The 18,829-nt window shown below is 30.8% G+C and overlaps 1 protein-coding gene across 5 annotated transcripts in view; it reads left to right on the forward strand.

The window, feature by feature from the left end:
• Positions 1–18,829, forward strand: part of LOC114343564 (cleavage and polyadenylation specificity factor subunit 6) — a 72,640-nt gene that overhangs the window by 25,491 nt on the left and 28,320 nt on the right. For 4 of the 5 annotated variants that reach the window (XM_028294404.2, XM_028294406.2, XM_050650196.1 and 1 more), the window contains exon 4: positions 17,680–17,953. In XM_028294404.2, the coding sequence (XP_028150205.1) occupies positions 17,680–17,953 (274 nt within the window). The remainder of the gene's footprint in view (positions 1–17,679; positions 17,954–18,829) is intronic. The other variant, XM_028294405.2, reaches the window with a different exon arrangement.

Here is an 18,829-nt window from a genome sequence, read left to right on the forward strand (position 1 = left end):
TGCGTCTACAGTGGCGCATCCAACTTTCCACTTATGGACGGGATACATAAATTAAAAAATACACTCCCTCATTACCAGAATTTAATTTTTTTTCATTTTTTTAAGTTCTATGTGATTAAGACATAAGATTCATCGTAATTTTAACCCACCACCCCCTTCTCCCTGCCCCCACCATCAAAAACTTTATTTTTCGATTTTATTTTTTTTTGGTGGGATACAATCAATTTTAAAATTTCAAAAAATTCACAGATATAGTTAAGGCTTTTGTAAAACACGTCTATTTTTTATAGACCTGTAGGTTGAGTGTACATAACCTCAAAAAAATTTTATTTTTTTTTTTTTTGGAAAAAAGTATATAACTTTTTTTTGAGGATAGCTGCAGATCTAATTTTTTCTTAGTCTTGTGTATTTTATCAAACACTATATTTCTTATTTTTTTCAGATTTTTCTGTAACGCCGGTCACGTTCAAAAATCCAAAAAACTGTTTTTTAAGGGGGTTTTGGAGGGTTTGAACATGTTTTTCTGATTTTTAAATATTCTAAAGGACTCGGTTACTTCAAGTTACATATAACCTATAAAAACAAAATTGATTTGATATATTATGAAGTCTATAAAATAGGGAAAATCCCCAAAACCCCCCAAAAAACAGGTTTTCGGATTTTTGAAGGTAGGAAGCCTTACGGAAAAATCTGAAAAAAATTAAAAACAGTGTTTGATAAAACACACAAGATTAAGAAAAAATTAGACCTTCAGCTATTCCTCAAAAAAAGTTATACGCTATTTTGAAAAGAAAATTTCTTTTAATTTTTTGAGGTTATGTACACTCTACCTATGGGTCTATAAAAAATAGGCATGTTTTATAAAGGCCTCAGCTATGCGTGTGAATTTTTTGAAATTTTAAAATTGATTGCATCCCACCAAAAAAAAATAAAAACGAAAAATGAACTTATTGATGGTGGGGGCAGGAGGAAGGGGGTGGTGGGTTAAAATTACGCTGAATCCTATGTGTTAATCACATCGAACTTAAGAAAATTAAAAAAATTTAATTCTGTTAGTAAGGGAGGGTAACTTTTAATTTATTTACCCCGTCCATAAGTGGAAAGTTTGATGCGCCACTGTCGACGCATGTGCCACTGAAAAGTGACGGCACAGTGTTCAAACGTTTTCTTTTAGGTTCTACTATTTAAGTTATGGGGTCCCATCGTGCCTAAAATGATTAAGAAATTTCACCTATAGCGGCTCTTAGTCTATAAGATAAAAACACAGTACCTATCTACATATACACATTTATTTTTAAATGGTTTTGTTTAAGTAACAAAGTAATTTCAGCAAAATAATATAGCAGAAGTTTGTGTAGATACTACTATTATTGACTAGTATCAGTAGTTGCCTCCAATATGAATTAGTATATCGTCGCCTTAGTACTATAACTTGATCACTCCAAAATTGACGTTTTTGAGATAACTAGTTCACAAGATGTATTTTATTTGCCTCCATATTGTGTAAAAACTTGATAGCTCACTTCAAACGGGTTAAGTATTTATTTATGATTGACGAAAGTTGATAAAACTCAAATGCTACTAATATTCAGTGCTAAAACTTGACAAGATAAGTTATCAAGCTATTATTTAATCGAAATAATCGTGAATACGACATACACTGAATGCTATAACTAGATAACTCGAGTTATCTAGTTTTAGCACGTGTTTCTCTGAAACCATTGAACTTACCACATAATTGCTATCTGTTTATTCGGTTCATTTTAATGCAAGAATTCGAGAATTGTTAGCAGAACTGGCAACCCCCATGGCAGAGAGCTAATTTTCAACAAAATAATGTTTAAAATATTAGTTGTGTTAAAAAGTTCACTTATATGCGACTTAGCACAACATGCGACATTACCAAATGTTAACATTATGGTAATGCTAAAAGTTGATAACTTTAATTTTTCATGTTTTTTCCATATTGGAAAACAAATTTACACCATATTTCTAAATAGATCAGTTGCCAAAAAGTTAAGGAACAGTATTTTAGAGCCGCAGAGTGAATTCCGTATTTACCAACATCATGGTAGCAGCACAAATATCTTTAAAATCTTTAAACTCGTTTATCTCAAAACTACTAATTTCGAGTTATCAAGTTATAGTATTAAGGCGACGATATAACGTATGCTTTGTAGAATAGACCAATTCACTTTAGTATTAGATAGAATAAGGTGTAATTATTGACTAGACATTAATATCTCATTTTTTGGAAAAAAAGTGTAGATACCCCCTTTTCGCTTAGTAGGGCAGTACAGTTGAACCCGCTTGTTGGAATAGCCTTCGTGCCAAGCAAAAGTATTCCTATAATGGGGATATTCTAATAACCGATCATAGATGGCTAGTAAAAACGTTTCTGGAACTCAAATTTCTATTCCTTAAAGTGGGACATTCCTTTAACAGGTATTCTAATAAGCGGGTTCGACTGGACCAAGAAAATAACTTGGATCTGACTTTTGGTAATCAAGGTTAATTAATTTTATATTTGGCAATTATTAAAATAGATTATTATAGAAATTATTAAAATAGATTATTGGTCCCATACTCCTTTGTAATAAAAAAAAATTACCAAGTTTTTTGTAAAAGGTATATATTAAAATACCCTAAATAAGGGTCACAATACAAAACGTTTTCGGATTAAGGAATCCATCATCAGTGTTTAAAAGCCTTACCAAATTTGCATGCCTGAGCCACCAAAATGTATAGGGTAAAAACCCTTTAAATGTAAATCAGAAAGTTATTTTACATATTTATATAAAATTCATCGGATGTTATAGATAAACCTGGATGATACCCAGGGCAACACAGGACTCTCCCCACGTGGTTGGAACTTTTTTTGGAGAAAACCTCACATATTGGATTTCAATCGTCAACTGACAACTAACCGATGAATTTTATATAAATATGTAAAATAACTTTTTGATTTACATTTAAAGGGTTTTTACCCTATACATTTTGGTGGCTCAGGCATGCAAATTTTGTAAGGCTTTTAAACACTGATGATGGATTCCTTAATCCGAAAACGTTTTGTATTGTGACCCTTATTTAGGGTATTTTAATATATACCTTTTACAAAAAACTTGTATTTTTGTGATTTATGGTATACAGCCAGCTACAGGAAGTTTATTTTCCTCGTGGCCTTTGTAATAACTCAGGGTATTGAACTTCATATGATTTTCATGGAATATTGGTTATACCTTTTAAAATATCCAGTATAATAGGTTACAACTTTGTATTCTGATGGGGAAGTGAAGCAAATTTCAAATTTAGAAATACTGTGGTGTTCTGTTAAAAAAATAAATATTACTTTGATCTGGCATGCCATTAAGATTGTAACTAGTTTTAAAAAAAAATTAAAAAAGGATTTAAAGCTATCTACAATTTTTGTTCATAACTTTCTTTTGTATATTTTACTATAACAGATCCACTGGCCCTCTTCACACTAATCAATCAACCTGTATACAGTACAAAATCTGATCAATATATTTAAATGAACCAAATGTTTATGGTGCACCAATATGAAGAAAGTTGATAGTTCTGTAATATACTATCCACAGTTAAAACATTTTTGTGTTGGAGAATATTCATCTTGTTAGAATAGAATTATACAATAGCTAATATAAATTATTCATGTGACTTTCTGTCATTCTCAAAATTAATTGAATTGAAAAAATATATTAACTTAGTGCATACATTGACCTATTTAAACATCACTGATATAATAAAGCTCGGAGGTACAATATACGAAATATTTATATTTAATAATGTGAATAGTGTATGTAAACTGTTAATTACTGTTACAATTTTATGATAATACCACCAAATTAGGAAAAATAAAATATATATTTATTGTTTCAATTTTCAAATCATAAGATTACATTTTACAATTTTCCTTTTATTAGTGTTCTTTTTGCGCCACTACAAAGAGTCCACCTTGATGTTTATCATTATTGATTGAATTTTGTGAAGATGCTAAAACACGTTGATTTTTATTGTAATGGGAACATATTTTAATAACACAGATCTCATTTTTGTCGACACCTTTTCTTCCAGTAATACAGACTAGTGATGTAACGAATATTCACATTCACGAATATTCCCATATTTTTGTATATTCATATTCACATTCACAAAATTTATACGAATGTTTTGCGAATATGAATATCAGAAAAAAATATAATTTGAAAATAATATTACGTTAATAATGTCCAAATCTATTCACTTTTACCTTTTTTTATTAAGAAAAGGTAACTTAACCTCGTATAATCACATTATCAATCTACACTTTATTTTTTTTTATTTGATTTTATTTAGAAAACATGACAAAAATAGAAACAAATTAAAAAAAACTGAATATTCGCATCCACATTCACAAATGTCGGTAGCAGATATTCACATTTGTATTCCTGAATGTTCAAAAAATGACATTTGTTACATCACTAATACAGACAGATATTTTGTTAGAGAATTCTGGCATTTATGATTTTTTTTTCATATTAATTCTATTCTTCTGAAAAAGTATAAATTTATTGAGTGTTCCTCTAAAAACTAAATGTAATGCCTGTGTTTTGATGGTGTCGATTTAAATTTTTTTGTCACATCAAAAACTAAATTTGCAACATTAATAAGAAACTTTAATAAATTCATTAGTTCAGAATAATTTCAACTTGTTCTGTGGTAGAATAGATCATTTCAAACAAATTTTATTGAACATAGTTCTTACATTTAGTTTTAAAAGAATTAACACTGTCAGTAAACTTATATTTATTGAAAAATTCTTTATAAAAGGTATATACAGGGTGTCCAGAAACTCTACCGACAAACGAAGACAGGAGATTCCTCAGATAATTTTAAGACAATTTAATCCAATTTATCTAGTCCGAAAATGCTTCCTAAAAGAGCTAGAGCTATTTGAAGATGGCGTCTGGTAATTAGTTTTTCTTAAATATCTCCAGAACTCTTCTATTAAAAAAAAACGAAAATTGGTACACATATTTATCTTCCAGAGATAAATCGATTCCATCAATTGCAAATTTCTAGTACCAGTCATAGGCGTCCGTTTTGGGTAAGGCAACAGTTATATTATCGCATAACGTTTTTGTTTTTAATTTTTAAGCATTTTTCAGTCTGGATTATTAAAATGTAGGGTATTATTAGTACTAAAAGTACTCTTACTTTAAGTCGATATCATACAGTGTTTTCTAGAAAAATCGATTTGAAAATTTTTCGTTTTTTGAATATCAAAAAAAATTTAAAAAAAACTATTTAGAAAAACGAAAACTAGTACGTTTATTTATATTCCAGAGATAAATCGATTTCATTAATTGCGAATTTCTAGTACCGGTCATATGTGTCCATTTTGGGTAGGTCAACGGTTATTTTATCGCATAACTTTTTTGTTTTTAAAATTTAAGGATTTTTGACACTAGATTATTAAATTATGAGATATTCTAGTACTAAAAGTTACTCTTGCCTAGTGTCGGTAAAATACACCCGTTTTTTTCGAAAAAAATTTTCAATATTTTTTAAAATTCAGGAAACGAAAAATTTTCAAATCGATTTTTCTAGAAAACGGTGTGTCCTACCGACTTAAAGCAAGAGTACCTTTTAGTACTAGAATACCCCACAGCTTAATAATCCAGTATCAAAAATGCTTAAAAGTTAAAGACAAAAAAGGTATACGATAAAATATCTGTTGCCCCACCCAAAACGGACGCCTATGACGGGTACTAGAAATTCACAATGGATGGAATCGATTTATCTCTGGAAGATAAATATGTGTACCAATTTTCGTTTTTCTAACTAGAATCGTTCTGGAGGTATTTAAGAAAAACTAATTACAAGACGCCATCTTCAAAGAGCTCTAGCTCCCTTAGGAAGCATTTTCGGACTAGGTGAATTTGGTTAAATTGTCTTAAAATTATCAGTAGTAATTGCACAAGAGCTCTAAAATTATTGGAATTTTTCCGAGTGACACTTTGACAGTTTTAATTTCACGAGCCAAAGGCAAGTGAAATTATGTCAAAGTGTCACGAGGGCAAAAATTCTATATTAATTTTAGAGTTTGAGTGCAATTTGTTGCGATTATTTCATGAATAAAACTGTTCAAAACCAAAATTTTATTGTAATTTATTTATGTAAGTACAAATTAGTACAATTCAACACAAAGTTTTTATAAATATTTGACAATTATCAAAAATTATCGATTTAATTCAGATTTCTGTAGCTTTCTATTGGTCAGAATCTCCTATGAATGAAATAATCTAAGGAATCTCCTGTCTTTGTTTGTCGGTAGAGTTTCTGGACACCCTGTATATTTTATTAAAAAACCATCAAAGGGTCACATCTAAATCACAGAACGTTTTTGATCTACAAAGATCATCATCAGTGCTGATACAGGCAAATCGCATGCTGAGCCACCAAAAATACATGGATAAAACCCTTTAAATGTTAGCAAAATAAACCTGTAACCGCTCTTGTCTCACTGGCTAATTTCCTGTGATATGTGTGACACATTGTTAGCGTTACTCGATGTGTTAAAAGATGATATAACAGCATTTTCACAAAATCTAGTGAATACTGCCAAATATCAGGGTAGACTCTTTTGAGTTGCTAACCCTATATAAAATTCTTGTTTTTATGTTTAATTATAGTTTGAGAGTTTGGAATATAAATAATAAATTTTATTACAAAATTGGTAGATAGGTTTTATAAATATTCTATGAATAAAAATGAGATACATTTCTTGTTGCTTTTTTAAATGTTATTGTTTCTTCTGTTTTTAAAATATTGAAAATGCTATACTTATTTCTTGATAAATTGTATAGCTAAAAAAAAACTAAAAGCTTAAAAAATCTAAAAAAGAAACTATTGTATAGCTTTAAAACTTAATAAAAAAAAAAGATTTTTTCATTCTATGTAAATATCTTGATTTTTGTTTAGATTATGATTTTAGTTTTACTTGGTAATTTAGCTATTTTTGGTGCTTATTGATTTTTTAATGTTCTTATAAAGATGTATAACTACGTTGTCGGCATTTGGTACTCACATCCTTCTTATACAGGGTGTTTCAGTGGGAAACGGAAATACTTAAATGGTGAATAGAGGTTACCGAGCCGGTTCTAGATATGCTAAATTGTTTGCCCTACCCACTTTTATAACCGAGTTACAGGGTGTTTTATCGATTTTGCCCATTCCTTTCCTAAGCCATAACTTTAGAATCACCCTGTATATTCTTTTCATATTTGGTACACATATGTCTCATTCAAAACCCAAACGACCGACATACTAACCATAAGAAAAATCCAAGTCTGGATTAACAAAAAAAATATAAAATAATTGTGACCTTGAAACAAAGCCCGGCATATTGAAATTTTGAAAATTTGTTTGCGTATTTTAAAAGAGCACAAAATCTGCGTTAAAAGGTGAATGTCAAGTTTTTGCGCAGATAATTTAATTACAGCAATTCTGAAATCATTTTGATTAATTCTGTAAAGGTGACAAGAAGCTGCCAGAAAAATTAAGAACAATCCCAATGTAATTAAAAAATCGATTCGAAATCTTTTAAAACGAGCAAGGAAATACATTGAACAAAATGACGGACATTTTGAGCAACTGTTATAGTTTAAATATTTTTAATTTGTTAAATTATTGAATTGTTTAAACGATTTTTTTTTATTAGATATAGCTGTTTTTTAATTCTTTACTAAATCATTAAAATATCCCAATTCACGCAATTCTAATTTTTAATGATGTGCATCCAGCACAAGACAGCCAGCGTAGTAAATAAGTATTAAGTATTTTTAAAATAAGTATTGATTTATTAACATTAAATTATTAAAAGTTAATAATACATGATTTTTAATCTCTTGAGTTCTTTAAAATTTTAATATAATTTTAAAATTGATGTAATTAAGCCACCTGCGCAAAAAAATTAAAATTAACCTTTAATCCTAATTTTTTATGCTCTTTTAAAATGCACAGACGAATTTTTAAAATTTCAAAATACAGGGTTTTAGTTCAAGGTCACAATTACTTTATATTTTTTTTGTTAATCCGGAACTGGATTTTTCTTGTCATTAGTAATTGGGTCGTTCCAATGTGGTAATTAAAATTAGTATTTATTCACTAATTTTAATAATTTATAATAAAAAGTTAATAATACCTGCTTTTTAATGTCAGAGTTCTTAAAAAATTCAATATAATTTCAAAATTAAAGTCAGAAAATTGTCTGGCCGAAAAATTGAAGCGAACCAATAAACTTAGTTTTTTGTGCTCTTTTCAAATATGCAAACAGATTTTCAAAATTTTAATATACAGAGTGTTGTTTTAAGGTCACAATTACTTTATAATTTTTTGTTAATCCGGACCTGGATTTTTTCAGTGATTAGTATGTCGGTCGTTTGAGTTTTGAATGAGACATATGTGTACCAAATATGAAAAAAATATATACAGGGTGGTTCTAAAGTTATGGCTTAGAAAATAAATGAGCAAAATCGATAGAACACCCTGTAACTCTGTTATAAAAGTCGGTAGGGCAAAAAATGTATATCTAGAATCGCCTCGGTGACTTCTACTACCATTAAAGTATTTCCGTTTCCCAATGAAACACCCTGCATAAGAAAATGACATTTTCTCGTTTTTTTTTATTAGGAAGGAGAAGGATCCTTCATACCTCCCTGATGTTTAGAGCTGTATTAAACATTTAAAAAAATAACTGGTAATGAGTTTTCCTTTTTGTTTCAAGTGAAATTATACAGTGTGTAGGGGATTGTTTTTACTTAAAACCAAAAGGGGAAATATAATTTGCTACCTGAGAATTATAGTGTTCTAAGTAGCAAAACAATGGTTCCAAAGCTGCAAGTTATAGCCAAAGTCATGGTAAACTTAAAGGATAATTATAGTACTGACACTTTGTTAAAAAAATTTTTTGTCAAAATCACAAATTTTATAAAATTGGAACCCTGTAGTTCTAAGTTATCAAATTGTAAATATATTTATTTATGATGTACAATATATGAAATTCTATGTAATTACTTTACTTATTTATTTATTATAATATATAATACATTCACAGGTTTTCCAACTCTTACTTGGATTTGGTTCAATTTGTTCATATCCATTGCTATCTTAGCCAATCATACCAAAATCTTTTTTACTTCAGGTATACTTCAACCATAGTATTACTTCAACCATAAGATACAAAACTGTCATAAAATTATCTAGTGATCAGCTCCATTCAACATGCTTTGTTTGTCTGATTGCAAATTCCATCTCAGAAGTTAAATTTTAATATTTTGCTTTATCTTATTACTTACATCAAGTAAAATGCAAAGTATTTTCTTTAGAAGTGATGTATGATTTATCATGATCTGATTTTTATATGCTGACAGTGTAGTATTTATTTGATGAGGTATCCACTTTGCAGCTCCAAGATCTAAATCTTAAGTTTGTTCCTACTAAATCCATATATGTTACTTGTGATATTTATATTTATTATAATAGTTAATTATGACCATATACAGGGTGTTTGGTAAAGAATGGGCCATAGCTTAACCTTAGATTCCTGAGCTTAAAATAGGTTGATTAAGCTAACTTTCCTTAGTACAAAAGTTGATCATCACCGAAATACAGGGTGTCAAAGTTAAACTTTTATTTTATTTATTTTTGAATATTTCCTCACAGGCATGGGTCAACAACACGAAATTTGGTAAGTGGTGCTGGTATTGTACAATCTACTAAATTATGTCAAACAAAGGTTTATGGTTACTACCAGAGGCGTACGACGGGGTAACGTGAATGGTTGACCCTTCCCAAATTCTACGCCACTGGCGGAGTTGCTATTTTAGCGCAATTTTTTAATTTTGTTATTCTGCAATACTTTTTAGGTAAAAAACATACTCTTCATTCGTAACGATAAAGCCATTAGTTTTCGAGATATTTGAAGCAAAAAACGAAGGAGCATAATACATTAATCAAAATAAGTGTGCCTTTTCATTTTTAACTTCAAATATCTCGAAAACTAATGACTTTATCGTTGCGAATGAAGAGTACATTATTTGCATAGAAAGTATTGGAGAATCTAAAAATTATGCTAAAATAGCAGTTTCATCAGTGGCGTAGAATTTGGGAAGGGTCAACCATTCACTTTCCCTTATCGTACGCCTCTGGTATTAACCACAATCGATTATTTAACATAATTTAGTAGGGTGTACAGTAGCTACACTTACTGCCAAGTACCATAAGGATATGTCAAATAGTTTTATAGTTCCGGACACACATAGTTCTTAAAGTTTTAAATAAAAAATAAATTATTAAAAAACGAATACAGTAGAGCGTCGATTATCCGAACGTCGATCAACCGAACGACCGGTTATCCGAACTCCCGACTCCTACGCCCCGCACTAGAGTACTGAGCAAGCGTTAGTAATTAACGCTTAAAATATCTTCAATTTTCTTCAATTGTGTATTCAAAAATATGTTGTTGCAAAGACTGCACTTTTTTATTTAATTGCTATTTGTCATTATCAAGGTATAAACAAATATACAGTTATATAAATAAGGTTTTTATTCACTTGTGGATAAATATGTATGACAATCTCAATATAGTTCAATTATCCGAACAAATCGGTTTTCCGAACACCCATGTCCCCCAATTAATTCGGATACTGTTCGGTACTGTACTTTAAAATAATTTGACATATCCATGTGATACTTGACAGAAAGTGTAGGCACTGTACACCCTACTAAATTATGTTAAATCGTTTCAGGCTACTACCAGAAGCATACGACAGGGGAAAGTGAATGGTTGACCCGTCCCAAATTCTACGCCACTGATGAAACTGCCATTTTTGCATAATTTTTAGATTCTCCAATACTTTCTATGCAAACAAGTTACTCTTAATTCGTAACGATGAAGTCATTAGTTTTCGAGATTTTGAAGTTAAATATGAGAAGGCACACTTATTTTGATTAATGTATTATGCTCCTTCGTTTTTAGCTTCAAATATCTCGAAGACTAATGGCTTTATCGTTACGAATGAAGAGTATGTTTTTTACATAGAAAGTATTGGAGAATCAAAAATTGTACTAAAATAGCAATTCCCCCAGTGGCGTAGAATTTGGGAAAGGTCAACCATTCACGTTCCCCTGTCATATGCCTCTGGTTTTAACCAGAAACGTTTGTTTAACATAATTTAGTAGATTTTACAATACCAGCACCACTTACCAAATTTCGTGTTGTTGTCCCATGCCTGTCAGGAAATATTAAAAAATAAATAAAATAAAAGTTTAACTTTGACACCCTGTATTTCGGTTATTATCAACTTTTGTACTAAGGTAAGTTAGCTTAAATCGACCTATTTTGACCTCAGGAATCTCAAGGTTAAGCTATGGCCCATTATTTAACAAACACCCCGTATATTTGTTTAAAATATAGTCTGCTTTTTAACTCAATACACATTAACACATTTTTAAACAAATTTGGAATATATTTTTATAGACTTGAAGAGATGAGAATCAAAATAATAATAATGAGTGTAAGAATATATTGCTGGCCACTCACTTAAGGATATCGAAGAGGCCATGGCATGCAGGCCAGGACTGAAGGCCGTTATTTGAGTAGTTAAGTTAATGAACTGCAGTTGAGACGCCACACACATGCAGTTTTGTGATCGAGTGTGCCAACGCCTTTACGAAAACTGCGTGTATGTGGTGATTTTGGCCTTCAATTAACCCCCTGTCAGTCGCCCGGCCTCTTCTATATCCTCAAGTGAGTGGCCAGCATATGACATAGTCTAAATAAAATGAATAGAAGTAGAAATTTTAATTAGTTTTAAAATATCTCAACGAAATGTTTTTAGTAAAATTTTCAAAGTGTTTTCTTGATCATAATTATTATAAAATAGAATATCATACAAGAATTATTCAACCATTTATATGCTTTAATGTCTCCACTTATTTGACTTAACTATTAATATTAAGGGACATACTAGGACAACATCTAATCCATCACATGTGAATTGTCAATGTCATTTGATCCACTCAAACATGTATAATTTATTTGTATAAAAATGTTTGTGTTTTTCATCAATTTCTTTTTTTTTATGGAAAATTTAACATGACCAGTACCTCTGCATGAGAATTAGCAATTATCCTACCCTACTGGGTACATGAAGGGTAAAAACAGGTTTCCATGAAAACCATTTGGTTGGATCCGGTTTGCCGGATCCATATACATCCAATAAACCTGTCAAATTATTGTTAAAGTTCTTCAAATATGAATCAAGTACTGGAGTTGTCACGAGACAAAGTCAGGCTCACTACCATTCACATCATGCATAGATTGTATTACCTACTTGTAAAATATTCTGACTTATGCCATAAGTCACATACTCCTTAATCTATTTTGGTTTGAAACACTCTAGTGAATGCAACTCATTCTTAAGAAAAATATAGTGGACTCTATAACGATATTACGAGGTTTCGCTTATAACGAGGTACATTAGGTGTCTCATCAAATTCCTATTGAACTATATCCCTCTATACCGAGGCATATTTGGTTATAACGAGGAAAAATGAAATCGAAGAATATGTTTCTTTACCTGTTTTAACACCAATTGCCTGTATATAGAAATGCTCAACATCTGTCTTATTATCGAGGCAAGTACTCTAATAAACTAAGGCGCCTGTAATAAACTTCTTCCTGTTTATCAACCGATATTGAATATTGTAGGAAATTTACGATGACGAAATCTCATTGTTCAGGTCGACCATCGACACCTAATAAACTACGTAAGAGACATCAAACCATTTCAATATTATTGTTGTCTGATATAACGTGATCCGCTTATAACGAGGTAATTAGTCCGCCATTTCAGTTCTCGTTATAGAGGGAGTCTACTGTAGTTTGTTTGCATGCTTTTGTTCCTAGTATGGGTTCTCTCTAAGGGTCAAGTCTAGTAAGTAGATACTTTAATATTGTCAACTTCACAATGTTGATTTAATTTTATTTAAAATTTGTTTGTACAAGGTATTTTTATATTGTATGGGCAAAGCACAAAACAGAATTAACATTTTTTTCTTTACAATAAAATATTTTGGATTTCTTGTAAGTTACACGCTCATTTTGTAATTATATATTTTTTTAAAGTTTATAATATGGTACTACATTATAATGCTCATTAATTTACTGTAGAAAATAGCATTCTGGGTAAATAATGGTTCTTTTGTTAATCCATGTGATTAATTTGGAGGAGGTATTTAATAAAATATACATAGTAACAATTCTGTAACAACCTTTTGACAAGAAATGGTGTAGTTGGTGACTTGTTGACTTCAGGAAGTCCCTCCCAATTACAATGGCAGAACAACTGTATTGTAAAACAGTTTGAAAAATTCCTCTATTATCCATCACTTGTACTATGAAATGTCATAGAACATGTAATATTATCAAATGTACAGTTGTGGTCACTGAATAGTTTACACCTTCATTTTTAGCTATTAAACACATTTGGCTGAAAAGCTATTAACGAGTCCAAAATGCGTATAGGCGTTGCAAAAAATCAAGAGCATTTGCCAAACTCAAAAATTTTATCTTAATTTTATTCAAAGAAACTTTTTCTATAATTTCCGTTTTGATTTTGTAATATAGATATATTATTTTGATTTTTTAATTATAATCAACCTCTCCTAGGTCCACCACTGATAACGTCATTTTGATGTAAAAGGTGCATAAAGTGTAAGTAAAAAGTATGTTTAAATGAGGTAAGAATTCAAAACATTGGCCACTAGATATTAATGGGTGTAAACTATTCAATTGCCGCAGCTGTACTACTCATAATAATTTGAGCAATACAAAGAGGTATACCAGACAGAAAGATTTAAGTATTGAATAAACAAATAAAAACGTTTGTGATATTTTAATTTAAATATTACGAATATGTGTTGTATGTGAATAAACTTTCAATAATACTTTGTCCATAGGTAGGTTGTTCCCTTGTTGTTTCCTTTATTTTGTTGATATGAATAAAGAAAACACTATATTTGGTTGTTGAAATAAAATCACAAACTACTGAAACTGTTTTAATTAAAATGGTAGGTAATTATTTAAATTTAGCGTAAATATAGGAGAAATGTCATAGCGTTAAATAAATAAAAATTGAAATTTTAACGCTAAAAGTAGCAATGTGCATAATTATTTTCATAGAAACATAACAGACAGATTAAAATTGAGGCCATGAGAGCCAGAGTGGCCTAACTGATATTGTTTATTCCATTACATGTTCATCACAATATATTTTCCCACAAAATATTAAATATATTTTTATAATTGTAGTAGGTTACATCATAAATTCATTTATTCTACAAAGTAATACCAAAATGTTCTGATTTCACGAGTTCATTTAATCAAATGTAGCTCATCAAATACTGTAGCTTTACAATTTCAAAAACTTTTTGTTTTCCTTCACATGTATCTTTCTTCCTTCAGTGTACATTTGTTACATCTTTCACTTGCCTGCTACATATACAGTGCTTTTCAGATAACACTATCCACCTTAAATAACTTTTGAACCACTGGTTTTTAGAAAAAACGCAAAAACACGTCAAATAATATTTGAAGAGGGAGACATTATGCCATATTTAATCTTGCTGGGAAAGGCACCCTCTCACCCCCGTACCATCCCTTAATTTTTTTTAAATTACTTCCACCTTGTATGTTTGTGATAAAATTGTAAAAAAAATAATTTTTTTTCAATTCAGTTTTATTGCTTTTGTATTTATATTTCCCATAAACTAAATCGCTTTAAACATTATGTACAGTAAAACCTAGATACAACGGACCTCTATTTAACGGACTTCGGATATAACGGACAAAAAATCCGATCAAATGTAAAAAAAATTAATGCAAAAAAATATGAAAAATCGAATTCTGAAAGAAAAATCAGCAATGACAGGATCTCGGCACTGCTTTATGCTAACCCCGATAGATTGCATGGATTGACTGCTATAATTGTTGACAAATCTCGTAAACCTAGAGTTGTCAAAGATATAATGCATCATCTGCCCGTTTCATATTAGGTCATTAGGTATAGCTCTAATAAGGCATGGTTCACCACAGATATTGGCTCACCACGACTTAAATCAAGGAAAAGGTTTATGAGAAATGTCAGCGTCGAACCACCCGAACTGTTCCCCCTACATCCAGAACAACCTAATGGAATGAACCTGGACTAGAAAACCTGGCGGACACTCAACCGCATACGCACAGGTGTTGCCCCTGTAAAACAGAACCTCATTAAATGGGGCATCAAGACAGATAACAACGCACTTTGTGAATGTGGGGAAATACAGAACGTGGAGCACCTGAGAGTATGCAGACTTTGCCCATCACAGTGCACCCTCGATGATTTATGGCTCGCAAATACAAAGGGTATAGACGTGGCCCGATATTGGGCAGAAAAACTGTAGTCGGATCCAGACACGAAAAAGTAAAGTAAACCACAGATATTTTCAAAAATTGGATTTTAAAGAATTTGTACCTGCAGTGAGAAAATTTCACGAGAAGAAACTGGAAATACCACCGAAAGAGGTAAAATGTTTATTCATTTTAGACCACACTCCTGCTTATCACCCTGAAAATATTCGTCATTCAGAAGATGGCAACTTTAGTTGTATAATTCTGCCAAAAAATACATCGCTTATTCAACCCATGGATCAGTGAATAATTTTGGCAACCAAACTAGTATATTGCCGAAAGTTTTTAGATGAGGTAGAAAAGTAAAAAGGTAGCAAATTAAACTTGGTTCCTTTTTTAACGTACAGATTTGTACACTGTATCTACTAGATACAGTACCTACACATTTTCGAAAAAAATTCATTGATTTGAAACCTATTTTTTTTTTCGGACTTTCGGCTTTAACGGACATCCTGTCCCCCCAATTAGTCCGTTATATCGAGGTTTTACTGTATTATACATTTTTGAAATCAGTACAAAGAGGAGAACCCAAATATCAAATAAAAAAGTGGAAGTAATTAAAAAAACTAAGGGATGGTACGGGGTGAGAGGGTGCCGTTCCCAGCAAGCTGAAATATGATATAATGTCTCCTCCTTTAAATATTATTTGACATGTTTTTGCGCTTTTTCTAAAAATCAGTGCTTCAAAAGTTATTTAAGGTGGATAGTTTTATATGAAAAGTACTGTAGAGATTCAACATAAAAGACGATTTTTGTCATTCTTATGTAGGAAATCAGAAGATTATTACATTCTTATTCATCTAAGTTTCAATAAATGCAAGGGAACAATTTTTTTTTGTTCTAAACTGTTGTTATACACTTAACTGCAAGTCTTGCACCACCTAAAATTTTACTCAGTTTCATAGTTGATTTTTTCATGAACGGATTAAGTGATTCCGCAAATTTTTTTATTATAGATTTTTCTTTGGTATTTTCAATGTGCATGGTTTCAATGTATACCCACGCTTGTACCTTGTCTTCCCTACAGGGCTATCTTGTCTTTCACCCGCTATAACCTCAAAAGAGAAGTTTTAGTAAACATTTTCCAACAGCGTAAATACCAAAAGAAAAATCTAAAACGAAAAAAATAGTGTAATCCCTTAATCTGTTCACGAGAAAATCAACAATGAAATTGACTATAATTTTTGGTGGTGGAAACAGTGATGAGTGCACTATTAATAACCAGCAAAATAACGCAAAAGATCAAAAACAACACGTATGCAATAAACAGAGGTGAAGTGGAGGTGGGAAATTATCCATATAAACCTGTAAATTTACATTACATCAATACCACTATAGATGATTAGTTCCCACCTTTAAGACATTAGCTTAAGAGGTAGTTGACTTAAGTCATAAAATTATATGTATGACGTTAACATGACATTGGCATTTTTTAATTTTGCATAAAGTAAAAATCAATTGAAGACAAAGTAATACTAAACAAGAAGAGTTTAATTAGCAGTATTTTTTAATCAAAAAATAAATTATTACTAAGGTAGCCACTTGAGGATACTTTGACTCCTGACGACACACCAAGATGGCCATCACTCATGACGTCACATTCCTTTGAGGCTGACACACAATTAAACGACAAAATATGATAGGGTAGTGGTAGTAGCTGAATATTTTTGGCCTGAGGGAATGGAAAATATGTGTCTGTTTAATTTTGAAATTAGTTTTAAATTTTTTTTTAATTAAAGCAAAATTATCAACTCATATTTGTTTCTTATTTATTTATGGATAGCCTTGCTTTCAAACTCACTCATCTATTACTTATAACAATGATGTCAATTCTTTAAAATTAAAAACATGTTAATGTCATACCTATAATTAAGTAGGCTAGCTCTTAAGCTAACATGTAAAGGTGGGAAACTATGTACAGTGGTAATATAATGAAATTTTTTACGTTTTTACCGATAATTTCCCACCTCTACCAGTTTCTTCTCTTTTTATTTCACAATATATTACGTTTTCCATCTTTTGCGTTATTTGCCGGTTATTAGCATTAGCATTTGCATCACTGTATATATATATATATATAATATATGGGTTAGAATTTAATGTAAATACCAAAATATACACATGTATACTTCACTTGTCTTTCAATATGAAACCTATTAAAGCAGGGACCACCGCAGCAAGGTCCTCCAAGAGGAATGCCGCCACAAGGTCCACCGCAGATGCGTCCAGAATGGAATCGACCACCAATGCAACAAGGGTACCCTCAAGGCCCGCCGCATATGCAAGGACCTAACATGGGTCCAAGAGGTCCACCCCAAATGGGACCACCCGGGGCGCCTCAACAGCAAGGACCAGCTCCGCACGTAAATCCAGCATTCTTTCAACAAGGAGGAGGACCACCGCCCCCAATGCAACACATGCCTGGACCAGGGCCCGGTATTGTAACATTTTTATATTTACTATCTAGATGTTTAGGACTTATTCTATTATTAAAAATTGGTTCGAGTATAAGGTGGAATCGTTTAAGTAGAGTGGCCACTCTTGTTTTAAATACATACTGTGATAATGTGAACATATTTTTGATATAATAATTAATACTCTTTTAGAAGAGTACAATTTGTACAATAGAAAGAAATAATATTTTTATTATTTCAGCGTGTAATAATTAGTATTTTAAATTGCTCAAGAATTATGGTAAACCATCTTCCGGCAGTTTTAATGCTTTCACCATTTACTATAATTGTTTGTAGTATCTTATAACAATATATAAATATTGTTTCATGACATGACTTTTTGAAGCCCTTTTTGTTGTTATTATTTGAATTTTTCTTTTAATTTGATAACCGATTAAAACAAAACTATATAAATTTGATGCCAAAATATATGTTTACATTATCAGAAGTATCTTTATAATCGATTTTTCTGTTGGTTAATGCGTTAAGAAACGCTTCGTGTTATATGTTATAACTAATAAGACTTTGTACAGCATTTCCTAAAACACTACTAGTGTATCATAATCATAATAATTGTTTCATCATAATTCCATAATTCATTTTATACTGAAATTGCTATAGGGTTTTCAGTTGTAAGTTGAGAATGACGTCAGAAGCTTAAATGTGGCAACATTGTTGATTCTTATGATGTTTCTTTTTTCAGAATTTCTTTGTTTGGGATCTTACGAAATATTGTTTTCAAATATCAATTTTTTCTTTAAATTGGTCGGTGCTTTTTGTACCAAAACGCTGTATAATTTCCTGTTTTTCTTTAGATTGGAATACAAAACATAAAAACACATGTAATTTTTAGTTGTCT

Source organism: Diabrotica virgifera, chromosome 5 (assembly GCF_917563875.1).
Source record: "Diabrotica virgifera virgifera chromosome 5, PGI_DIABVI_V3a".
Taxonomy (NCBI): domain Eukaryota; kingdom Metazoa; phylum Arthropoda; class Insecta; order Coleoptera; family Chrysomelidae; genus Diabrotica; species Diabrotica virgifera.